We start from the raw sequence: 26,839 nt of genomic DNA, 5'->3' as shown, positions 1-26,839 counted from the left end.
AGGATGCAGAGGATTTGTGTTCTCTCCTCGGGGAGGAAGTAGGTGGGCACCCCCAATGATTGATTCAGATTCCAAAGAGTCAGGGAGTGGGATATAAAGAGCAGCCTGTGCCATGAGGCCAACCACCTATCCTCCACCTTCCAGACAGAGACAATATAAGCATCCCTCCCTACCTCCGCCACAGGGAGGCCAAGAAGAATGGATCCCTACTCTAAGCCAGGCACTGCCACACTCACTGAGCGCTTTCTGTACCAGGCCTGGTACTCAGGGTCTCACCCACAGTGACTCATCCAACCCTCAGAATGCCCACCCCCATAGAGTTAACATTATGCCTTTACAGGCCAAGAATTCTAGGCACAGAGGTCAAGTGACTTGCCCAAGGCCAGAGACCTGAACCAGGCAGTGTAGCTCCAAAGCCAAAGCCCTACACGTTGCTCCACAGTGTCTCAATTTGGTGAGATTGGGGAGTCCTTATGCCAATGGGGCTTCGGCAGGGGTGGGGTGAAGGTTCCTCTTCAAGGTCACCAAATGACCTTGTGGGCTCACCGAGGAAGTTCAGTCTTAGAGCAATGGCCACTCCCCTCTGTGCAGACGTCTGGGCCCCCATGGCAGCCTCGCAGGAGGGGTGGAGGGGCGGTGTGGAAAGCAGGGTCTTTCTCCTGCCTCAGCGCTGGGTCAGAGACTCACAGGCTCAAACACCAGCTCCACAACCACACGCCGTGCATCCTTGGGCCATCCTTGGGCAAATACCTGTACCTCTGTGAGCTTCCACTCCCTCACTGGCTCCCACCTGTCTGTAATTGTGAGTATTTAACAAGACATACAGGTAAAGGGCTTATGAGTCCAATGCCTAGCAGAATAAGTGCTAAATAAATGGTAGCTGCTATTAATTATTATTGACATTACCATCTTATCATCTACATCATCATCTTTCTTGTTAGTGTCATTTCATACTGTGGCTTTTATCATCTAGGAAATCTGAAGACCATTCAGCATCTGAAGCTCAGAATTCTCCCAAAACCAAAGAGAAGGAAGAAATGGGCCTGCTTTTCCCCTTCCCTCTCCTATCTATACTCAGCAGAGGGCAGCAAACAGGAACCATCCAAAGATAAGAGAGAGGAGAGAGACACATGGAGAGAAAGCTACACACTCATAAATACACACCCACCCACCACAGCAAGTGGAATTGTTTAGCTTCCTCTAGCTTCCAAAGTATGAACACTCCGCCTCCTCCAGCTAAGAAGGGCCAGGCAGAAAAAAAGTCGAAGCTGAAGAGACAGAAGTTCTTTTTCAGCTTGAGACAAATTTTCAATGAACTGCCTTTGAATGGGGGGTATGGGAGTGGGGGAGAGGGACAGCTCTCAGAACACCTGTGAGGGGAAAGGAAGGTGGCAGCAGAACTCATAAGATCAAATAAAAGCAGCTTTTAACTGCTCCTTATCTTAACCCTCCACTTACCCTGTGCTGGAAGCATTTGCGCCCGGGCTTTCCCCAGGAGGTCACTGAGGCCCACAGAGTGAATCATCTCAGCCAGCGGGTGGCAGAGCTGGGATGAGAATACGGACCTCCAGACTGCAGGTTCAGTAACTAAAACTGAGTCCAAGATGGCAGAGAGGTTTTATCTCAAGGCCCGGGTCTGATGCCCCACAGTGACTGCCCGGGACACTGTGTCAGCAGGATTCTGGAGTGGACATTTGTTGGCTTCATCCCTAGATTTCATTTCCCCTCCTCCCCATGACAGCATCCAGATTTTTCTCCTGGAAACTGCTCTTCCTATGATTTGGGTGGCCTGACCTCACCCCTAGCTGCAGGGTGGGTTAGGTCAATTAGCACAGCTCATCCTGCTGACAAGTGTGAATGGTTAGATCCACATTGGGCCAATAACACCTAAGGAGCCTTGCTACAGTTTAGAGGAAACAAGTTTCCACTCTCTTATAAAGAAGCTACCAGAAGAAGCAGACTCTCTCCTGTAGGATCTGGGTGTGGATACGAGGTGAGAAAGAGCTACAACCATTTCTTGCTACCCTGGGGGCTCAGTCTACGATGTGAACCTCTAGATCATACCACACCTGAAGTCTACTGCAGTTACAGGAGTTAATATATTCCCTTACTCAGTTCAGCCTACGTGGCTTAATTCCTTCCGTTAACTGCAACTGAGAGAATCTGAGGTGGCTCTTAGACTCAGATTGGCTCTGTCTGCCACGGGGAGCAGTAATGGTGCCACATGCTATGCATCCTTTTAATTCCTCTATTGCCCTGCTGGATCCCATTGCCACCTTAAAATTTAATACATTTCACTTGCTTTAAAACTGTAAAAATTCGGAAAGAAAATTTACAAAAATAGATCTGCAAAAAAGCCCGGTAAGTTCCAGCAGATAATCGGTCTCAATACGTACTGGCCTCCAAAACTGAGAGTGATAATCTTGGCTCATGAGGGATATAATCATAGAGAAGGATCAAATATTAGGATGTGAAGGGAAAAAGCATGCATGGTGAAACAGAGCAAGAACCTGGAGAAGAACTGGGCTCTGGTCTGCCTCCCTCCCGCTGAGAACTGATTTCCCCTCTCCTGGGCCTCAGTTTCCGTATCTACTACATGAGGGGCTTGGACTAGATAACTTTTGTAGCACCGTTCCTGCTCTGACATGCATAGCTCCTGTAGCAAACACGCTCTGACTGTCTTCCAAGTGCCAAGGCATAAGCTATGTGCTAGAAGAGGATGCGGTTTCTACTCTAAGACATTTCTGGGAGGAGAGGCCACGATGCACTCCTTAGCCACAGGAACTCAGGCACGTATAGGCTACCTCCTTTCTTGGGCATGAGGACAATGGCTCTCTGAGAAGCAGGAATCAAATTATTTAAGACTTCCTGGGGGCATCGGGGGCATCAGCTCTTCCCTTGCTGGCTCTGACACATACATGACATACAGTCAGATATATGCACAATACAGAGCCCACTGCAAACACCTTGTGAGCATTTAGCTGCCACGGGACACATTTCTGGCTGCCAAGTTTGCCTCAGAGTGTCTTTTACTGATGAGATCCTGATGCCATCTCTGTGTAAGAGCTGACTGCGGACTAGGTACAATTAGCAAGCAAGATGGTTATCCTTTAAATGGGCCTTTGCTTTTACATTCCTGATTCCATTCTTTGTTATCACGTCACTGGAACCAACGGATTAAAGGCTGAACACAGCCTGAGAGGAGGCATTAGAGTATAAACATATCCCTAAGTAGTGGTCTCATCACAAGGTAGATATGGCGGCCTGTTTAAACACACTTCTGCTATCCAGGCCTTTCCAACATGAGCTTCCAAACCCACAGAACCCCAGGATGCTGGAGTTGGGAAAGTCCTAACAAAGTATCTCTCCCTTACACTGAAATAAGATTCAACATGCCATTAACTCCACTTGAGTAGCAGTGTTGAGAAACAGTCGGAGGCCAAGTTTGGGCTTCGAGGGAAAGTGACTGATTAGCAGCGTCTGCCCTGGCCAGGGGAGGGGAAGCACTCTTCTGACACACATTTACCTTGCTCCTTCTGAATCTAAGCTCTCACTTCACAGGTGGAGAATCTAAGGCCCAGAGGGGTTAAACCACTTTCCTGAGGTCACACAGTGCGTTCAGGGCAAGAGAGTAATAAACTAAAACCCAGGCCTCTGTTCCCAGACCTTTATCAGTTGGGCTCCCTAGGAAACTGCAAGCCTAGGATGAAAAAAGAATGCAGGAAGTCAGATTTGCTCAGGTAAATCAACAACCCTTCCCCAGTGGCATCAGATTTCAGTTGGGCAAAGCAGACAGAGAAGTGATTAGCGATCTAAAGTATCCTAACCCCTCTGTAGAAAATTAAACAAATCATTCCATGGCTACATTTCTGTGGTACTCAACTTTCTGATGGGTCAGGCTCTGCCACCAGGAATAATAAAAAAATGGGGCGGGGGGAGGGAAGTATTGATTTCTGGATGTTCTAAGAATAAAGTTCAGCTCTGAAACAATGAGAAAAACTCTTGATATTTGAAAATTAAAGTCGTTGGTATTCCATTATCCCACCAATTTCTATTGCATGCTTGCGATTATCCAATGAAGTCATTTTCACAAGAGATTATGGCTCAGAAATGGGGAGGCGCTGCATCACATTTCCTCAACACGGGTTTTTAATAGCCAGTTCCCAAGCCTGGAATACGAAACAGATCAGAGAATTAAACCAAGCTGTTAAGCAGACTGGGACTAGAAATGAGAGGCAACCCCCAAATTAACAAGAAGGTGGCTTCAAGACTGGCTTTTCTTGCTTGGTTTTGCTACTTTCCAAGAAACCAGCTGTCCGACCAGATGAATGCTCAAATCCTTGAAGCTTTATGTGTCCTTTACGAATCAGCCGCCCTACCCAGCTCCAGTAGTACACTAAGCATAAACTAGCATAAGTTACATAGACTTACGTTCTGGCACATGATAAACCCTCTGAATTTAAAATCCTGTATTCTTTAATCCAGTGGAGAAATCAAGGAGTTAAAGGACTAAAACAGTGAGTATGTTACCAGCAAGGAAACTTCTCTCAAATCCACAAGGAATATAGTTTTCATTTGGATAAAATCCTGTTGTCCGACTTCCCTCCAGAGCCTCTGCAGTTATTTCTACTCGAAAGATCAATGAGGTGCTCTGGGATATTCTCAACAATTACAGGAGTGACAAGCTGAGCTCAGAACTGGTCAGCCCTGTCGAAAGAAGCTCTGTGTGCTTGAGATGCCAGATTCCCCAGATAGCAGCCTGATGTGGTACGTGCACGTTCCAGCGCTCTGGGATGAGGGATGGAACACCAGCACTCTGAGAAGTCAGCCTCCTCCCTTGAGGCCAGCTGACATTCAAAAGGACTCGAGGCGAAGCCTAGTGCTATGCATCTGCAGGAGAGTGAAACAAAAAGGGGCTGTGTGGAAATTTGGCAGGGTGTTCCTGAAAGGCAGCAGATGAATGCTGAATCCTATGGCACCTAGAAGAGCTGATCGTTGGGGAAATAGCTCCATTCTACTGCTCCCAGGAGGCTAAGATATTTTCTTTAAAGCAAGGATCATCAGTTGGCACCCCCTACCACCACCACCAAACCCTTTTACCACTTCTTTCTCCTCTTCCCCTTCATGATATTCCAGAGAAAAAGAAATGAACAAGAACTAGACCTTCCCAGATGAGCCTCTCTGTCCATTTCAGTTAAGGGCTCCGAGCAGCGCCCAGCTGTTGCTCCCCTCTCTCTCTGCCCAAAAGGCTGCCTTACTCCATCAATCCCCTCTTGTGCAAGTGACTAATTTACTTTGAAAGCTCAGGCTAAACTGGCAGTTAACCTTGACCTTCTCTCTACACATCTGGGTCTATAGAAAATGAAAATCAGGATTTCTCTGGCATCCACAGCAAATGAAATACGAGGGCTTTTTCCAGGCAGAGGCAGAATGTCAGGAGCTATTTCAGAACTGGCTACAGCTATTCCAAAGGAGAGTCTGCACTTGGGCAGGACAATGCCCCCTTGATCTGGGGCTGTGTCCAGTAAGGAGTCCTCACAGCTAGGGATACTACAAGGGGCTCCTGCCTCAGGAAAGGAAAAAGAAGTGGCCATTGTCCTCCACATTGGTTCACTGATGGTATCACAGAAAGCTGGAGCTGGACCAGTAAACACATTTTACAGATGGAGAAAGGGAGGCTCAGAGAGGGAGATGGGAGGTGATCAAGGACACACACAGCAAGTTAATAGTAAAGCTGAGGACAGAACCCTGAACTCCTGACCCTGATGCTAGTACAGGGTGGGAACAGATTTCAAGAAGGAAAACCCCATATAGATACAGAATTTAAGAGAGAGGTGTCAAAGTCAGCTGTCAGGGTTTGAACCAGGGGTTTAGGAAAGGAGTTGGGGCCTTACTTTCCAAACAGTAGATCTACCTAAAGAATTAACCAGGTCGTCCAGGATGGTTTACAACAATTACCAGAATGACAGGCTGCCTTCAAACTGGTCAGCCCTGTCGCAAAGAGCCCTCTGTACTCAAGACAGCAGCCTGATCCTGGGAAGAGAAAGGAAAACCATCCAAAGTCAGCCTCTTCCCTTATCCGGCCGACCATCAGTCAAGTTCAACCCTGATGCACAACTTACCCACTTTCCACGGGACCGAGCAAATCCCACAAGAGAACCTGAAATGTCCCACTGTGTGAAACAGTTCATGCATATATAGCCTCACTGGCACCTAGGAGCTAGGACAGTAGGAGTGATGTGACAGAGCTTTTGCTAGCAGTCTACATGTACTCCTCTCTCTCTCTCTCTCTCTCAAACACACACACACACACAAACGTACATAGGTGAGTTCAGAGAAGGCAAAAATAATCAAGATTTCAGTCTTGGCTGCAAGGAACACAACACCTAATCAGCCTGGACAAGTTCAGAAGGGGCCATGGGTACTCTGAGAAGCACTGGGCACTGGGCACAAATAGCCTCTGGGGAATTTGAGGGTTCTCCCACCACAGCCCCCACTTCTGGATTCCCAGAAAGTCAAAGGCAGCAGGCCCCTCAAAGACCAGAGCTCCACCACCATCTCCCAGGGCCTGAAGCTCCAAGGAGAGCGTGATCCTTGCATCCGCCGAGGAATCCACAGGATCTGGGAAAGAAAGACGGCTGGAAAAGAAGGAGGGTGGAGAGGAAGAAGGCCCAGGTGTCTCTCTGAGCAGATGGGTAAACAAGAAAAGGAGCTGACCTGAGTAGGAAACATCGCGATCAGCAGGTGGGGGAAAAAGCGGAAAAGACCTGGACACCAAATAGAAGGACCAACATCTCCAGAAAAAGTCATCCTGAGATACAGGGCTGTAGGATCCTCCAAAAGAGAGGGATGCTGGAAGATGTGAGGGGACACCACACAGGGACAGAAAAGAGGATGGTAACCTGTGGTAAGAAACAGACCATCACACTGGGCATCAGTTGGTTCGGTTTCTGAATAGCGTAGGACAAGTCCTATCCTTCCCTGAGCCTCAATTTTCCCACCTAAAACAATGGGAAGAACCGAGGAGTCTCTGGACCTGACTCTGACGAGGCAGACAGGGGCCGATGAAGGAAGGAACCGAAGGCCAGATGTGAATTCAGGAAGAGCGTGTTTCCAACTGCATGGCAACTGGGGGACTCACCTGTCCGGCCGCCAGGGCCACCGCTGCTCCGGATCCCCCGGGTGTGCCGTCGGGCTGCCGCTCGCGGTACAGCGCCCAGAGCCCCACGTTGGGCAGAAGGACCAGGGCCGCCAGCACCAGCGCCACCGCCTGCAGAAGCCGCTTCTCCTTCCGCCTCATCGGGGCCGGTCAGCCCCGCCGCGCCCCGCCGGCCCCGCCGCGCCGCCCCCAGCTCCGCGCGTCCGCCCGTCCGCCCGGCGGCGGCAGTACCTCAGCGAAGAGAAGCGACCGTGGCGCCGGCCCCGCTCCAACTCCGCGGCACTTCCGCCGTTTGCAGGCCGGGGAGCCGGACTCCGCCACCGCGCCGCCACCGCGGGGGGGTGGGCGCCTCCAACACCGCCGCCCCCTAGTCCTGCCGAGCCGCGCGTCCCACCCCGCCTCCTCGGGGTCGGCTGCCGAGAGCCATACGCCGCGAGCCGCGGCCTTCTCGCTGCTCTTTCTGCTCCGCCTGGACGCGGCGAGGGCCCAGTGCAGACCGCTCCCCCCTCTCGGGCCGCGATGGTGCGGCCCGCTCCTCCGCTGCTCCCCCGCCCGCGGGAGCTTTGCGAAAGTCGGGGAGTTGGCAAGTTGGGCGCTAACTGGTGTGGGCTGGGACGCGCTCCCAGGGACCCCCAAAGTCCCGCCCGGCCACTTCGGCTCCGGACTCCAGCCGAGAGTTTTCGGGCCCCCCAGGGATATGCAAATCGTGCTGGAGCCCGGCCGGACACTCCGCACCAGGGAGTAGGGCTGTGACTTCCCACTCACAGAGCCGGTCCAGAGGACCTGCGGACCTCCTTTGCCCCCCACCCCGGGCCTCGGCGTTCCCAGGCGGGAAAAGGAGCCGCGGCTGCGCTGCACGCGCGAGGTTCTGTGGGGGCGGGCCCTGGTTTTCTTCCCTCCGAGTTCCTGGCAGTAGGTGTGAATGCCCTCTGTAAACTGGGGGGTGCTGTACCCCCCCACCCCGCCACCTGTCTGTTGTCCCTGCCAACCGGCGGGGAGGTACCCGGAACTTCTCTGCAGGACTTTTTCTCACGCGAATACAGCCTCCCTGGAGTTGGAATGCCCTCCAGTCCTACGTGTGCCTCTGGGCACTCAGCTCACGGAGCCCTTTCTCGAAATCTTTTGTCGGTTCCTATCTCCTCTTCAGCTACTCGGCAAACTGTGCCAGGCACCGGGATGAAATGAAAACAGACTCGAGCCCTGACATCTGGGAGCAGAAACATTAAACACATAATCGCATTAGACAAGCGAATGTGTCTATAACCGTGGTGAGGGTTCTGAGGAAGTCGGGCCGTCTGGGCTCTGCGGACGGACCGCTAAGGGGCCCGCCTCCGATGGCGATGCCTGTGGCTCCTACAATGGCCTTCACTTAATTGCTTCCTCTCTGATGCTGAGGGACGACGCGCCCTCTTGGTTGCCTGCCTTTTTGCCATCCCCACATGCGTTCTCATGATTCTCTTGGGTCTCCAGCCCAGCTGCTGACCCCCATGCCTGGCTAGCTGCTAGCCCCCCAGCCTTGGACCAGCATCCTGACGAGTCCTGCTTCCCAGTTCTTCCAGCTCCAGGGTGGGCAATGGAGATTCAGTTTTCTGCAATCATAGCTCCGATCTTGACATCTGCTACGAAACCTTCAAAACTCCCATCTTTGGACTTCCCTGGTGACGCAGTGGTTAAGAATCCGCCTGCCAATGCAGGGGACACAGGTTCGACCCCTGGTCCAGAAAGATCCCACATGCCACAGAGCAACTAACCCCATGAGGCACAACTGCTGAGCCTGAGCCCTAGAGCCCGTGAGCCACAACTACTGAGACCGTGTGCCACAACTACTGAAGCCCCCCGCACCTAGAGCCCATGCTCCGCATCAAAAGAAGCCACCGCGATGAGGAGCCCGGGCACCACAGTGAAGAGTAGCCCCCACTCCCCGCAACTAGAGAAAGCCTGCGTGCAAGGAAGACCCAACACAGACATTAATTAATTAATTTTTTAAAAACCCAACTCCCATCACCTAGGCTAGAGCAGATCAAACGTTCTCTCCTGCTTTCTGCCCTGCCACTTGCTGGCTGTTTTCCTTCACGTGCTGTGGACCACACAGCTCCTTCCACCCAGAAAGCCTGCTCTTCTCCATCTCTGTCGGTGGAAACGTCCATCCTTCTATGTCTAGTTGAACTGCCACCTCCTCCATGAAGTCCTCCAAAACTCCTCCTCAGGGGGCTGCTGTCTTTGGATTTGTCACAGTAGTGCTTACCTTTGATTGAAATACTTACTCTGTGCCAGGCACCATGTTAAACCCTTGGCAAGCGTTACCTCTTTTAATGCTCACAGTTACTCTGTGAGGTAAGTGCTTTTCTTAACCTTGTTTGCAAGTGAGATTCAGATTAAAGAAAGCTGCAGCCAGAATGCTCCTGGTTTAACAAAGATCAGGTAAGATCATCCCTCTGCTCAAATCCCTCCAATGGCTTCGCATCTTCCACTGGATTCCTAGAAGGAACTACAAGGTCCTACAAGGCTATTTATGAACAGACCTCACCCTTTACTCTCTTCATTGTGCCCCAGCCGACTGGCCTTCTTCCTGTTCCTCAGAGCACACCACACACATTCCTGCCTCTTGGCCTTTGCACTTGCTATTACCGCTGCCTAGAATACCCACTCTTCCATCCCTAGATCCTAGCCCTATGCCTTTTTAAATTCTTTTATTGCGGTAAAAATACCATTTTAACCATTCATTGGCATTAAGTACATTCACATTGTTGTGCAGGCATCACCTCTCTCCATTTCTAGAACTTTTTCATCTTCCCAACCTGAAACTCTGTACCCGTTTAACACTAACTCCCCAATTCCCACACCCCCCTCCATTCCCCTCAACCCCTGGTAACCACCCACCATTCTGTTTTCTGTCTTTACGAATTTGACTATTGTAGGTACTCCATATAAGTGGAATCATACAATATTTGACCTTTTGTGTCTGGCTTATTTCACTTAGCATAATGTTTTCAAGATTCATCCATGTTGTAGCATGTGTCAGAATTTCACTCTTCTTTAAGATTGAATAATATTCCATTGTATATATATATACGTATTTTGCTTATCCATTCATCCATGGATGCACATTTGGATTATTTTCAGCTTTTTGGCTATGGTGAATAATACTGCACTGAATAGCCTGTGGTTTTTATCGTGCGGTTGCTGTAGTGTTTCTGTAATTGAATTTCCATCTGGTCTCTTTGACAAAAGTGGAAGTTTATAGAGGGAAACACAATGTGGCAACACTTTTATGCACCTCCACAGCACCACACACAGTGCTAGAAACGCTAGCTAGAGTGATCCGTTTACAAACACGAGGCTTGCTCTGCTCCTGGGAACTGGCCTATGACTTCCCTTGAAGTTAGAATAGTCGATGTATCTTTACCACAACCCATGAGGCCCTCAGTGATCTGGCCTGACTTCTAGATTGTGCCCTCTCTCCTTCCCTTCTAGTTACACTGATTTTACTGCTATATTCCTCAAATGCACCAGGTTGGTAATGGTCTCAGGGCCTTTGCAGATTTGCTGTGCCATTGCATCTCTTCCTCTAAACCTTTGCGTGCTTCTCTCCCTGCCATCTCTCAGGAACCACATCAAATGTTCTTTAGAGAGAGCTTCCCTCACCAGCTGATCTATCGATAAAATACCAGAGATCGCCTCCATCATCTCCTTTTGCTTGATTTTTCTTCAGAACAGGTATCATTTTTGGTTTCCCTCTCTGGAATGTGAGCTCCAAGCAAGGAGGAACTTTGTAATTTTTTGTCTTCTGCATTATGCCCTGCCTCTGCTAGCACACACTTCTCTTTTTGTGAATCAGAAAACCAGTGCTCCTTCTAGGTTGAGGAATTTGAAAAAAGGGTGCCCATCTCCCCCGGGCCAAAGCAGAGCTAGCGGCGCCAGCACACATGTATTTCAGCTCCTACTTCTGCTCTACCGTATGAAGCTAAGCTGTGGCTCCTTCTAGGCCTGGAACACAGTAGGTGCTAAATAATTACCAGTTGAGCGAAGTATAGCAGCTGAGGTCGTGTATGGGAAAATCTTCCGTGTCTCTCTCCTCCCCACCCCTTCCAGCTCCCAGGAGGATCCTGCACAAAATTGGATTTGAGCTGTTTCTTATGTCTTACCTGAGTGACTTGTTGATCAAAGCTGCACACCAGCCGGTTCAGTCCTCAACAGAAACTCTAGCCCGTGAACCCAGCTTTAATCTCAGGGGTGCACTGGGCATGTGGTGGTGGGGCCCAGGGGTGGGTGTGAGGGATCCTCTCAGTGCTGTATCTCATGCACCAAGACAATACCATTGGAGACATGTGAGCAGCACGTGAGCTCAGGCTGTTTTCCTGGGAAAACTGATCTAGTCATCAACTGAAATTGAACAAGAAATGTTGCTTTCATACCTAGACAAAAGCGTAATTCGAAAGGATACATGCATCCCTATGTTCATAACAGCACTATTCACAATAGCCACGACATGGAAACAACCTCAATGTCCATAGACAGAGGAATGGATAAAGAAGATGTGGCACATATACACAATGGAATATTACTCAGCCATAAAAATAGAATGAAATAATGCCATTTGCAGCAACATGGATGGACCTAGAGAGTATCATACTAAGTGAAGTAAGAAAGACACAAATATCATATATCACTTATAGGTAAAATCTAAAATATGACACAAATGAACACATCTACAAGACAGAAACAGACTCACAGACAAAGACAACAGACTTGTCTTGTGTCTTGTGGTTGCTGGGGGTAGGGGGTGGGGGAGAGATGGATTGGGAGTTTGGGATTAGCAGATGTAAGCTAGTATATATAGGATGGATAGACAACTAGGTCCTATTGTATAGCACAGGGAACTATACTCAATATCCTGTGATAAACCACAATGGAAAAGAATATGAAAAAGTATATATGTGTATAACTGAGTCACTTTGCTGTACAGCAGAAATTAACACAACATTGTAAATCAACTGCATTTCAATAAAAGTTTTAAAAAATAAAATAAAAAAATTTTAATAATAAAATAAAATAAAAAGAAATGTTGCTTTCAGAATGAGCCGTCCTAGGCCTATTGTGGGCATTGAATGAGATAATTCGCATAAAGGGCTTACCGCAGATGCTGGCCTAATGTAACTGGTAACTGTGGGTGGAGTCCAGCACCCATAAGAGCACCGAGGAGGGATGAACAGGATTTCAGCTGCATGGCAAAAACCTCCACCTCTGGCCCGAGCCTCTCCGATCTCATCTGTCACGCTCCTTGTCACTCCCTCCGAGCCAGCCACACCCACCTTCTTCCTGGTCATTGAATGCGTTATGCTCATTCCAGACCCAAGGCCTCTCTGCCAGGAACGCTGTTTCCCCAGATCTTCCTCCACTGTTGCTCTCTCTCAGCTTTCAGATCTCAGCTTAAACATCCTCTCCTCACAGAGACCCTCCCTGACCACCCACCCAAAGTGCTCTCTTCTGTACTTTCCATTTTACTGTGTTCTCTTCATAATGCATATCCCTCTCGGTCATAGTTTTATGTATTTGCTTGTTGACTTGTTTATTATTGAGCTCCTCCAAATAGAAGGTCAGCTGCATGGGGCTGAGATCTCAACTGATCATTCTTGCTCTGTCCCCACATCCTGGAACATACGTGCCTGGCACATAGGAAGTTTTGAATGCATACTTTTGATGAATGGTAAGTATCTCCTCTCTTCCCCCATCTTCCCATCTTTACTTCCTTTTCTTTCTTTTCTTTTCCTTTATTTTTATGATCTGCTTACTGTCTTGCTCATTCTTCAGTTTGCCACTTGTCATGAGTAACAGGCAGACCTTTCAGTCTCCCCAGGACATCCTTCAGCAAGAAGGGTCAATTGGAAGAGAGGCAACAAGACAGGTGCAGGCCATCAGCCTTCCTGATGGGGATAGGAAAACCTTTCCTACTAGATGTCCTTACCTTGGCTTTCTCAGTGTGGTTGGCCCCGTTTGTCAGGGGCTCTACCCTCTGGCTGGTCTGGCCTAGGCCTGAGCTGAGGGGGTGTGAAAGCGGAATGGATCAGCAAGTCAGGAGGTGTTGGCCTGATAACACTCTAACCTGATAACACTCTAACACTCTAACACCTCTAACACTGTTTAACCTTGGCCAAGTCCCTTAGCTACTCTGAGCCTCAGTTTCCTCATACATTAAACGAGGATAATCGTGACTCTGTAATGAAATAATTTCCAAGCTGGTGAAAGAGAGGTCAACCTGACTCTAAGGAAAAGCCAAGAAACTATGAGTGTTGGACTTCTGTGTGTGTGCAAGCCTGAAGCTTTGCTTCTGCTCTTCTTGGAGATTGTCAAGCTTGTCATACACGCTTAGAGAGTTCCCTGAACAGACTAAGCTCCCCTTAGCAGTGCCTTTCCTAAACAGTCACAGTGTTTCCAGTTACAGGGTGACTGTTTGATATGTGTCCTCCCCTGGACTGTGTCTTCCGCTGCACTGTGAGCACCACTGGCAGAGATCATCTTGTTTTTGTCCATTTGTTTGTTTTCCTCCCCAGCATATCCTCAATGCCTAATACAGTACCTGGCCCAATATAGGTTCTCAACAAACATTTGGGAAACGAATCACTCACCTCTTTAAAACCTGCACTCAGGAAACTCATTCACACTGGTGTCAGTGACCCACATTGCTCTACCAGGCTGATCATTGAACAAGGTTCAAACTTCTAAATATAGAGCAAGAGAACCCAAGTCCTGGAGCTGAAATTTCCCCACATGGCTCTGATAAGCCTGGATCAGTCCAGATTTTGCCCTTCCCTTCCTGTGCAGCTTCAGACCTGTCACTCCAATTCTCTAAGCATCACTTTTATCATTAATGGATCCAGGGATGTATGTGGTAACAGGAATTGGAGCTGTCTAGATAAATATAGAATATGGTTGCGTTAAATAAAGCCTTTGAACCAGATGCTTGTTGAGGTTTTTTTTAATTCTAAAATTCTGGGATTCAATCTTGCAAGGTAGGTTGCGAAAAGGGGAGCCAGACATGGTGGTTCAGTCCAGTGTGTGCATTTAGCAGCATTTCAGCTCCTGGTTTAAAGAAAAAGAAAGGGTTTGCAGGATGCCTATTTGAAATGACCTCTAGACAGAAAATTGCCTGTCTCTCGCTTGGAGTCTACTTTGTCAGTTCCACAGTGAGATGCCAATTAAACCTATCCTGCCAACTATAAAGGAATGCTACTGAATCAAGACAGTCGAGGCAGAAGGTGCCTCAGGTAGAATACAACGATTTGAAAGAGCAAACAAAGAAGGCCATATGTCTCAAAGAGCCAATATACTACGTCGTTGGATGGGTACATCTCAGAGTATGAGTCAGAAGGGTCAGATGCACATATCAGACGTAGAGGGAGCCACCCTCCTCCTGGCACTGCCGCTAAAATAAATATCAGGGCTTCCTGTTTAATTACTTTTCATTTTTGCATAAAAGAAGAAAGTTGTACAAAATACAAACAGAGAGGTGGTAGGGTGCAGTGGAAAGGGACTTCCTAGAAGTCTGAGGCTTATGGAGAAGTGTCATTGTCTGGGGGCACTTCTGTAATATAAAGGGTTGGGTACTCTATAATCCAGTGGTCTTAACTTTGGCTGCACATGGAATCACCTGGGGACCTTTTAAAACTCTGGATGCCCACCCGGCACCCCAGACCAGTTAAGTCAGAACCTCTGGAGGTAGGACTCAGCCATTCCTAGGTGATTCCAAGCTTGAGCGAACTATTGCTCCGTGGGTTTCAGCTCGAAAACCCTTTACACGGTTTCCTTTGGTCTAAGGGGCATGTCATTGGATGCTCCACTAGGTGGCACCTTCCAGCAAACTTCATCGGTCCGGAGAGGTCTCGTCCTAGTCTAACTGCAAGGAATGAATTCGGAAAGCAAGACTTGGTGGTCTTTACTGGCGACATCTACACTCTTGATGAGTGGCTGAACTTGTTTGTTAACAACTTGCCTGGTGAGCGCTGGAGCCACAGAATGTTAAATTTCATCCCTGCTAGGAAGCTGAGGCGTGGAGAGGGCGCAGCTTCATCCCTTACTACCGGGCTCACTCATTCACCAGTGCACCCTGGTCTCTTCCCCCTAATCAGTCGAACAGGAACACCACCGCCCTCCACTCCCCACCCGCACCTCCCACCCTCGCTCAGAAGTCCTCCATGAGTCCCGTTATTGGCAGTAGTGAACATCTGTTGTTCTTTTTTAAATTTATTTTTGGCTGCATTGGGTCTTCCTTGCTGCGTGCAGTCTTTCTCTAGTTGCAGCAAGCAGAGGCTACTTTTTGTTGCAATGCGCGGGCTTCTCATTGCGGTGGCTTCTCTTGGTGTGGAGCATGGGCTTTATACGCGAGTTGTGGCACGGGGCTCCGTAGTTGTGGTTTGCAGGCTCTGTAGTTGTGGGGCAGGAGCTTAGTTGCTCCACGGCATGTGGGATCTTCCCGTACCAGGGCTCGAACCCGTGTCCCCTGCATTGGCAGGGGGATTCTTAACCACTGCGCCACCAGGGAAGTCCCAACATTTGTTCTTTTAATCTGGTCAGTTAACAACACCCTGATTATTCTTTGGGGATTTACCTTCCTGCGTCTCAGCTGGGAGGTTGGATCAGAGCTGACTCCACCCTCAGCTTCTGGCTGAGCCAATCACAGTACGCTCTCTGCTCCTGCTACAGTGATTGGTCCAGGGATGGATACGTGACCTACCCAAGGCAAAATATAATAGAACAATCGCATTTGAACTCTGTGGCTTTTATCAGGATGTAGTGGTCCCTTCCAGACCCACCATGAGGAGTGGACTGGATGTCTTACCCTTGTTCCTCGCTGCCCCAGGGATGCTATATAGCATACATCAGTGGGCTTCCCTGCCTTCTGTCTTCCTGTTGGGGTTAGCCCTTGCGGAGCCAGGGCAGGATACCAAAAAGAGGGAGCAGAGTCAGGTCAGGGTGTTTCTTTTCCCAGCTTCCTTACTAGGATGATGTCACAGGCTGGCTGCGTCCACCACTAAAGACCACAGCTGCTGTCAGGCAGGCCTCCCTCTCTGGATTCTGAGAACTGCCCTCCCCTCCCTCTTCAGGCCAGGGCTGGACAGCACACCACTGATTCTAGCCCCAGGGTACTGCACTGTTCTTTGTTGTTACCCTATACCCTTCCCATTGTCCTCTTAGTAAACGCAGCTCACATTTCCCAGCGTGGGGGAACTATGCATTTTCTGCTGAGACCCTGACTGAATCAAGTGGAGAAGCTTCCAGAGAACCTGAGAACAGCACCAACACAGAGGAAAGTGGAGCTGAGAGATCACCCAGTTACCCAAGCCAACACGTGATGTCATCCCTGCCTCCACTCTAGCTCACCTCCCACATTCAAACAATTACCTAATAATGCTGATTTTATTGCCTAATACATTTTACATGTAGCCCTTCCCCTCTAGGCCTACTGTATGAGACATATTTCAGGTGTCTGCAAGAAGAATCCCTGATCAAAACTGTCTACCTCGGGCTTCCCTGGTGGCGCAGTGGTTGAGAGTCCGCCTGCCGATGCAGGGGACGCGGGTTCGTGCCCCGGTCTGGGAAGATCCCACATGCTGCGGAGCGGCTGGGCCCGTAAGCCATGGCCGCTGAGCCTGCGCGTCCAGAGCCTGTGCTCCGCAAGGGGAGAGGCTGCAACGGTGAGAGGCCCGCATACTGCAGAACAAAACAAAAAAACTGTCTACCTCAAATGGCCAAATTCTCTACCTTGTGGACCCTCATCTATGGGCTGGCCCTTGGCCTATGAGTTACCTGACCCGGATCAAAAGGATGAGCAGAGCCACTCAGATTCTGTCTCAGAAATTGGAATCGAGTGGCACAGAGGGAAGAAGGCAGTTGGTCGTGGTCCCTGAATGAGGAAGTTCAGGGGGCATCAGGGTGGAGATTACATTTTGGGCACACACAAGGAGAAGTTACGGGGAAGCAGAAACCATCAATAACACAGGAAATGCATTAGTTAAGAAAAAGACAGTGGAGCAGAGGTGCAAGGAATAGAGATGCTAAGAGAGTTAATTATGAAAAATAACTGCCCCGGCTCCTGTTTTCCTAGTTCAAGTCCTTGTTTCTGGGATGCCTGCCCGGATCCGGATCCCTGCCCTAGGGCTTCTGTGGGGTTTCCTGTTGTATAACTTTTCCTTGAAGTTATGAGCGAGCTTCTGTCCCTTATGATCAAAGGAGGCTTGGCCTTGATACCCTAGTCTCAGAGTCCAAGTTAAAGCCTTTACCATCTGCCACTTGAATTATCACAGTAGTCTCCTAACTCCTCCACTGCTTCAGTCCTGAATCTCTTAAGGTCCATCCTCCCCACACTAGTGACTATTCTGGTACACAGACTTGCCGTGTTGCTTCCTGCTGGCGATCTCCCCATCGCCTTCACAGTACAGTTCACGTTGCTGGCCTTGAACTCTGTGCAAAACTGCTAGTAGTTCCTTACCTTAACCCTGTGGTCTCTCACCCCCATGCCCTTGCTCATGCTGTTCCTTCTTCTAGGCTGCCCTTCACATCCTTCTCTCCGGATGCATTCTCAGCTGGCTTGACTGTCATCTGCTCTTCCCTCACCTCCTTACTGACTCCTTCCTCCTGCCACCCAGTGGAGCTAAGAGCCCATACTACTAGGTTAATTTTCCCCACACTACTTGTGTAATTTCTATTTTAGCATTTACATATTGATAAAGATGATGGGGATGCTGTTAGCTAACTTTGATGGAGCTCTTCTTACATACCAAACTCTAAGTTAGCATTTGACAAACATCCTCTCTTTTAATCCTCACCAAAACCCTCTGAGGTAGGTTTGATTATTATTCCTATTTTCCAGAAGAGAACACTGAAGCAGAGAGGTGAAGTGACCTGCCTAAGTAGGAAGGGGTAGACTCAAGTCTACTGTTCATTTCTTTGCTTTTTAACAGGAACTTTATTGAGATGTAATTCACATGCCATTCATTTCACTCACCCATTTCAAGTGTCCAGTTCAATGGATTTTAGTACAGTCACAGAGCTGTGCGTAGCCACCACCACAATCAGTTTTAGAATGTTTTCATCACCCCAAGAAGAAACTCAGACCCATTAATTAGTCATTTTTTGCTGCTACTCTTAGCAGCTGGCATGGTGCCCAGCACGTGGTGTCTGTTCAACCAGCACTCTTTGAAGAATGGATGGCTGTTCTACGTAAGAGGATGGTGGAAAGTGCAGAGAGAGCCTGTTTGTGCAATAACAACACTTGGGAATAGGTATTATTGTATCCATAATAGAGAGGAGAAAGCCAAGGCTTGGGATTTTATCAGTCTGCCTAAAGTCATACCACTTGTAATCACCACCATCTTAACATTAAGTAATCTACCACCACCTGTAATTGAACCATGTCTGGGTACCATGTTAAGTTCTTTATGTCCATCACCCATTTCTGTCATTTAGTCATTCATTCAATTGTTATTTATTGAGAACCCACTACACGCCACACACTATGACAAGTGCTAGAGTTTCAGTGGTGGGCAAACAGATTAATCGTGGTCTCCTGGGGCTCACGGTCCAGCAGTAGAAAAGGCATTGTAAAAAAGGAACATACAAATAACAATTGTATTTGGTGGGAGGAAGGAGAAAGGTTCTCAATGGCTGTTGGGGGCAGAACTGATATCTTAATAGTGTTGGAATCCAGTCCAACAGTCTTAGGCCATTCTAATGGGATATTTGTCTTGCCAGTGTCTCTCTGGGCAGTGCCTGTCCCTGTAGGAGGTCTGCAGTAAACAGGTCCCTGCCACTTACCCTGGGAGGCCTAAATGCATGGGCATATACACACACACACACACACACACAGAGCTCATACCCCCAGCTGCAGGGAGAGCTAGGAGAGAACCAATGCAGTCAGCTTTGCAAAGGCTCTCTGTCCTCAGCTGGGGGATGTGAGTTTCAAGAGCACTTTCTATACACTGTGCTGTACTTTGCTTTTATCATGTAAGTGATCCTGGAGATCTTGCCATAAAAATACAGAGAGATTGTCCCATTCTTTTTTTCCAGTTGCAAAGTACTCCACAGTGTGTGAATAAACCAAGGTTCAACAGTTCCCCAAATCTCAAAAGGAGATTTGAAGTTGTTTTCAATTTGGGGCTATTAATGTCATAATGAATAACCTTGTGCCTACCTTGTTCTGTAGCGTGGAGGTGAATCTTCAGAGGAAATCCCTAGAAGTAGGATTTGCTGGGTCAAAGGGTAAATGCATCTGTAGTTTTGAAGGATATTGCTAAATTCCCCACCATAGGGGTCCAATCTTTTTGCACTCCCATCAGCAGTGTATGACAGCACCTGAATCTTCACAGCCTAGGTGTACATAATATTTTTTTTAAAGTACTCATTCTATATAAAAACCTACACTCCCAAATTCTCTTAAAAACTGCAAGATCTGGCAGCACTGGACCTGGCTTCCTACATGGTCATAATAAACCGGGGCTGAGTGGTCACTGAGGCCAAGTTGACACTACAGTCCTTGTGGGTCTTAGAAGTTTCAACTCCTGATTTGGTCCAGCCCCATCATGATGAAGATGAGTTCCACACGTTCCTAGAGAAAACTGGGGACTAGAACCCAGCTCTCCAACCTCCCAGTCTATTACACCATGTGGCCCCCAAAGTAAGTAAAAGAGGGGTGAGTAGCAAGGGAGGGTAAGCATATAAAAGCACTGACAATTCAGCATTAAAATGGAATTTTTTTTTAGCATTTACTTAGCTTAGTAAATATATCACGCCACTCTGTAGTTGATTAAACTGTGACTAATCCACGCAGAGCAGAGTGACAAATTGGTTTCTGTTTCTTCTGAGCAATGAAAATGAGGGCTGATGTCACAGCAGAAGGATTCAGGTTATATACTATTCATTCCCTCATTCATCAAACGCAAACTGTGTGCCATCCCTTGATCCAGGCACTGAGGGTTCAAAGATGAACAAACATTTAAATACAGGGATCTGAACAGACAACTATGTAAAAAGTTGATATAAATTGTTAAGTGTTTTATTGGAGCAATGTACAGGCTGCCATGAGAGCCCAGAGGAGGGAACCTCTCATTTTTCTCAGGGGCCCATGGGAGAGGTCACCGGGAGGTGATGTTTGGGTGGATCTTGAAGGCTGTGTAGGAGTTTGCTAAGAAAAAGAAGGAACATCAGAAAGAATTTCTTGAAGATAAACAATGTTCAAGGACAAGATTCTTCCTCAGAAAGTAGCAGAAAACCAGTTCAAAAAAGATGTGGGTACAGCAGAAACTAATACAACATTGCAAAGCAATTATACTCCAATAAAGATATTTTTTAAAAAGATGTGGGTGATAAACAAATAAAGAGAAAAAGAAGGAAAGAGCATATATCTGGAAAAGACAAAATCTCCAGTTTGAAGAGATACATGCATCCCAATGTTCATAGCAGCACTGTTTACAATAGCCAAGACATGGAAGCAACCTAAATGTCCATCAACAGATGAATGGATAAAGAAGATGTGGTATATATATGTATTTATTGGAATATTATTCATCTGTAAAAAAGAACGAAATAATGTCATTTGCAGCAACATGGATGGGCCTAGAGATTATCATACTAAGTGAAGTAAATTAGAGAAAGACAAATATCATATCTCTTATATGTGGAATCTAAAAATACAATATAAGTGAATGTATTTACAGAACGGAAATAGACTTAGAAAACAAACTTATGGTTTCAAAAGGGGAAAGGAGAGGGGAGGGAGGGATAAATTAAAAGTTTAGGATTAACATATACACACTACTATATATAAAATAGATAAACGGTAAGGACCTACTGCATAGCACAGGGAATTATACGCAGTATCTTGTAATAACCTATAATGGAAAAGAATCTGAAGAATATATATATATGTAAAACTGAATCACTTTGCTACACACCTGAAACTGACACAACATTGTAATCAACTATACTTCAATAAAAATAAAATTTTTTTAAAAAGAAAAAGGAAAGAAATTTATACCTTATTTAGCTGAAAAGTCAAGGGTAGTTTGCCTTCAGGCACAGCAAGATCCAGGTATTTAAAGGATGTCATCAAGTCCCAGAAACACTCTCAAGTCTGCTTCATCTTTATATGCTCTTTGCCCTCAGGCGGCTTACTCTCTTCAGGTGACAGGGTGCCTGCTGGTAGCTCCAGGTTTACATTATCTTGACAGCTAGGAATGCCAGGGGAAGCTGACTTCTTTTTTCAAATAGCTTCACTAAAAATCCCAGGACTGAGTCTCACTGGCTCACCCCTGCCCCAAAGGAAAACCATAGGAAGGATAGACAGATGCAGGCTGGGCAAGACCCCCAGGTCTCGAAGCAGTGGAGGATGAGGAGGGCAACTGTCTCATGAGGGGTGGAGGAGCCTCCAGATAGTTGAGTTGGATATACTTCACTGTCTCAGAGACCAGAAAACAAGCACTCAAGCTTTCTAGACTACAAAGATTGAGGAAGGAGGAGCAGGAATTGGAATGCAAGTCTCTTAGGACAAACGACTTCTTCATTTTATTGAGGAGGGAATTAAGGCTCAGAAAAGGGAAGTGACTTGTCCACAGTCACACAACGAGATGGTGGCGGAGTACAGGAGGAGTCCTGGCGCCCTGAGTCCCAGGACCTTTATGCGGTGAGCAGTCACACATCTGAGTATGCATCAAGGTCTTGGAGAGGGATGTACACATTTCCAGGAACCCCTGGGATCACTCACCTTGTGGCAGACGCCACAGCCTACTAGCACAGGTGGTACTGTCTATCCCAGATATATGCCTAATATTTGACCCTGGGCCTCATAATATCATTGCAACAGGCTCCTGGGCCCCAGGGCACCAAATGGCTCAAGGATATTGTTATAGGCTGAATTGAAGCCCTGACCACCCAGTACTTCAGAATCTATATTTGGGGACAGGGCCTTTCAAGAGGTAATTAAGTTAAAATGAGGCCCTTAGGGTAGGTCCAAATCCAGTGTGACTGGTGTCCTTCTAAGAAGAGAAAAAGTGGATATAAAGAGAGACACCGGGGATGGGTGCACAGAGGAATAGCCATGTGAGGACACAGCAAGAAGGTGGTCATCTGCAAGCCAAGGAGAGAGGCCTCAGCAGAAACCAAACCTACCAACACCTTGATCTTGGACTTCCAGCCTCCAGAAGAAGATAACTTTCTGTGTTTAAACTACCGACTCTGTGGTACTTTGTTATGTCAGCCCCAACAAACGAATACAGACACCAAGTGCTACAGAGAGCAGTTAAGAGTAGGGACAATCGAGACAAACAGAAACTAAGGGAACAAGAAGGGGTGGGGATGAGGGCAACTGAGGGTGAAAATGGGACAGGGAAGGGGGAGGAGTTTGAATGTTGTGGGAACAGAGATACTCAAGCCAGAAAATTCAGTCAACATCCAGTTTTCTATAGTAATCACCCAGTTTGTATGGATGTTTAAAATTTTTATTTTCAGCAATGAGGTGTGCATATGATCATAAAATTAAACAGTTCAGAGAACTTATAAACAGCAGCTGCCTTCTCCCCGCAACACCACCCCCCACCCATGTCCTATTCCCCAGAGACCAACCTTTATTAAACTGTTCCTGCTTTTAGTCTTGGCTAACATTTATTGAGTGTGTGCCATGTGTGTGTCAAGCCCTGTGCTAATCCTTTTATGTACATTGTTTCCCTAAGTGCTCATCATAACCCCATGAGGTAGGTACCATCATTATGCCCATTTTACAGATGGGAAAACTAAGGTGTAGAGAAGTTAAGTGATCTGTCCAAGGTCACACAGTTGGTAAGCAACAGAAATGGAATTTCATCTCGGGATGTTAGATCCGGACACCTGAGGGCTCCTAATCGTCGTCCTCTGGTTGTTTCTGTCAAAGCTTTATTACCTGTGCTCCTTGATTTATCAACTCTAGACAGTATCTATTGACTTCTTAATGTGATTAATGAGGATTTAGTTCACTTACCCCTTCTGCCTTCTGCCTACAAATCTTCGATAGACATGTTGCAATATTTAGTTCTCTTGTGGGTACCTTTGGGGCTTTAAATAATACTCATTAACCTTAATCTTTCAATCCCAATCTCTACAAACATTTGTTGATGGGCTGTGTGGGGTCACCTGCGAGTTGGGTGATGGAAAGTCCATCCCAAATTTTGCTTGGATCCATTCCCATCCGCTGTAGCACCCAGCAGGTACTTGATAAATATCTGTGCGATAGAATAAATGCAGGGAAACTTAGTACCAAAGGTGGGAGGTGACCAGGCAATCAGCCAGGGGAAGGACATGATAATTGCAGCCTGCAATGTCAGCCTGACTTCTTTGGAGACACAGTCTCCCACTGAGGAGGGAACAAGGAACTATAAAATGGAAATTGAAGGAGAATCGCTACAGAGCCGCTGTCAGGAAGCACTTCCCGCGTGGGAGACAGCGATGACCTCGCTGCAAGGTTGTCTGGGCTCACACACCTGAGCCTCTCCTGCCAGCTTGCGGGAGGCCACCAGGGCACTCACACAGGCCTTTGGCCATCTGCCCCTTGTGGGAAACGTGGGGTTTTCTGCTAGCACCAGTTCCACAGTGGGCTTTCCGAAAGGGGTGTCAGGGGTTACAGCCTGGGGAGGCTTCTCCCATAGACTGGAGAATCTGGGCCCGCATACCTGTGAAGAGCCCAACAGGTGATGCTAAAGGCCACCTGCCTTAGGGCCTTTGATGCTCTCCTTCTGCCTGTAGCACCCCCTCCCAGTTAGCCTAGCTAATTCTTACTCATCTTTTGCACCTCAGGACAGGGGATGCGGTCTAAAGGAAGCTTTCCAGATCCCCCCAGCTGGGTCACATCCCCTATTACATATCCTTTAAGTATTTTCCCTCCATAGCACTTAGCACAGTTGTAGTTTTACATTTACTAGAGTCATTACTTGTATAAAGTCGTCCTCACCCACTAGATTGGGACCATCTCTGCTCACTACTGTATCCCCAGCACCTTGCACAGCACCCAGGACACAGTAGGTACTCAGTAAGCATTTCTTGAATGAATGAATGAAAGAGTGAATGGATGAGCCTTAAACTCCTTAAGTCAAATGGTTCATTTATGGGAGGTTTAGCTTCCTCAAAATCCAGCATCTTTCTTGCTCCTAGAAAAAAGAGGATGAGGCTTTCAGACACTAACCACCCCTGTTCAGTCTCATGATTTGCCTTCTGAAAACGCAGCGACTCTCCAATAACTCCCATTAATTCTTGGGGGGCATCCTCCCAACCTCCCGAATACACACACATTTCCTTTCTCTCCGTGGCTCCTGCCCTCTTCTGGTCTCTTCACTTTCACCTCCTACTTCAGTGATTCTCAGCCCTGGCTGCGGCTGACTGACCAGGGAACGGTATTAGACATTCAGATGCTTGAGTTTCTGATTCAGGGACAGTAGTCTCCTCACTGGTCTCTCAGGGCTCCAGGTTTGGGGTCCTCAATCCACTCACCACGAAGCAGCCTGCCAGAGAGATCTTTCTAGAATGAAAGCCTAATTATGCTATGCTTCTGCTTAAAACTCCCTCCTGCTTCCCACTGCATTCAGGACAAACTCCAAACTTTGGGAGAGCCTCCCAAGCCCCTGTTCCCCAGGCTTACCTCCTTGTTGGCCTAAGGGCCTAAACAGGCTGGGCCATAGTCTTTCCTTCCTCTAAGTCTCGGCACAACTGCTGCCCTGTCCAGTGTTAAAGAAAAATTTATTCTGACACTTGTTAAACTGATAAGGAAGACTGTATTCAGCACTTATTGCAGTAGGGGTGTTGCAACAGGGGAGAGAGGTAGGGCTCGACTCACGATACAACAGGCAACTGGGAATTTATAAACAATGAGCAGAGCAAAGGGGTCAATGGATGGAAAATTATTAAGAGGAGGCGGCAAGGGTAGGGGGATACTTGCTAACCTGGCCTAACGGGATTCTCACTAAAGTCAGGCCAAGGGCTTAGACATCAAGGGTGAGGGATGAGGAATTTGATCAGATCTCAAGGGTGACTTGGCAGGAGTCTTTGCTAAGACTGGGCTGGGTGGACCAAAGACAGGATGGGGGCCAAGGTCACGGGGCCTGACAAAAGTTTGGTCAAGGAGAGAGCCTTTGTCACCAGCAACATTTCACTGTTCTCTGTTCCGTGTCTGACAATGCCTGCTTCTCCAAGTTTCCGAAGAGCTGCCTCTCAGAAGTCTTATCCGACACTCCTCCACGGGACACCACTCTCCACCTGTCTGGTGTGAGCATTTATTACATCTTGATCTGTTTACTAGCCTGCTCTTGAGTTTGACTGTGAGCAACTTGAGGGCACAGACGGTATCTTGAATCTCCAGTGCCTAACAGTGTTGGGCCCTCAGTAAATATTTGCTGAACGAATACAGCTTGATGAACACAACTCTCACGGATCACTACTCTGCTCTGAAAGGATCAACGGCTCTGCTTGGCCTGCATCAGTGGTTCTTAGCCTTCAGTGAGCGTCAGAATCATCAGCAGGGCTTGTTAAGCACAGAGTGCTGGGTCCCCCTCCAGAGCCTCTGATTCAGTAGGTCAGACTGGGGCCCAAGAATTGGCATGTCTAACGGCAGGTGAAGCTGCTGCTGCTAATCAAGGGGGGGCTTCGCTAATCACTGACCTACAGGATTGGAGCTGATATCATCCCCAAGTGAGGTGCATCACACTCTTTTTAAAATCCAAAGATAAGAAGATTGAATAAGCAAATTTCAGGGGAGGCGTGAAGCAGATATGATCTCATGATCTAGTGACCTCCTTCCCTGCCTGAAGTATAAGATTCTCTTTTTCCCTCTCCCTCTCCCTCTCTCTCGTTTGCAGGCTGGAGTGATAGCTCAAGATTTCACTTCCTTGTCCCCTGCTTCATCTGCCGTGGGAGGGCCTGCCTTCCAGCCCCCTCTGCCGGGCCCGGTGCCAAGGCTGAGAGAGGGGACTGCAGCCCCCAGGATGCTGACTGGCATACCAATGCAGGGTACCTCTCCCATCTCAGCCCCCACGATCGGCTCTTGCTGCAAATGGATTCAGGGGGCAGAGACAGCCGGATAGGGCTCGTGACCCGAGCAGGCTGCCCACAATGACTCTACCCAGCCCCAGGGGGGCCAGGGTGCTACTGCTTGCAGGGCACGTGGACAGAGCTGGGATGTGCAGCCTGTGGTCCTCACACGTGTGTGTGAGGCTTTCGGAGGGTGGGGCAGAGTCAAGTGTGGAAGAGAAAGGGGGCCGTGCCAGGAGCCAGGGCTGGGGGCCAGCTCTCCCCACATTGCCAAGTGCCAGGGAGGAGCTCCTTCAAAGGTTAAATTTGAATTTGCCCTTCCAGGTCACAATGAAAGAATATTTGTCAAGACAGGAAGTTAGAACATGTTTGTTTGTTTGTTTTGTTTTGTTTTGTTTTGTTTTGTTTTGTTTTGTTTACAGTTTGTTACCTTAATTTCTATCGTCTAACTATTCAGGCATGTGCTATGTGGGCCTCCATTTATACCCTTGCTCAGGCCCTGCAAACGTTTGGGATGGGCCTGACTGTGGGAGTGACAGGGTAAGTGAGCAGCCTGTGGAAGTAGAACTGTTCCCCAGGGCCAGAATCATCACCTGGAAGCCCCAGGTACTCCTGCCTTCCTTGGGACTGGCCCGTACCCCT

At 48.0% G+C, this 26,839-nt stretch overlaps 1 protein-coding gene across 1 annotated transcript in view; it reads right to left on the bottom strand.

Moving 5' to 3' along the window:
• The window catches only part of GALNT10 (polypeptide N-acetylgalactosaminyltransferase 10), a 223,161-nt gene extending 215,861 nt beyond the window's left edge, over positions 1–7,300 (bottom strand). Inside the window, exon 1 of the mRNA XM_065874259.1 lies at positions 7,142–7,300. Within this exon, the coding sequence (XP_065730331.1) occupies positions 7,142–7,300 (159 nt within the window). The remainder of the gene's footprint in view (positions 1–7,141) is intronic.
• Positions 7,301–26,839: the final 19,539 nt, after the last annotated feature.

This window comes from Phocoena phocoena, chromosome 3 (assembly GCF_963924675.1).
Source record: "Phocoena phocoena chromosome 3, mPhoPho1.1, whole genome shotgun sequence".
Taxonomy (NCBI): domain Eukaryota; kingdom Metazoa; phylum Chordata; class Mammalia; order Artiodactyla; family Phocoenidae; genus Phocoena; species Phocoena phocoena.
The sequence above is the reverse complement of the archived record's forward strand: the minus strand, read 5'-3'. Positions and strand labels throughout refer to the sequence as shown.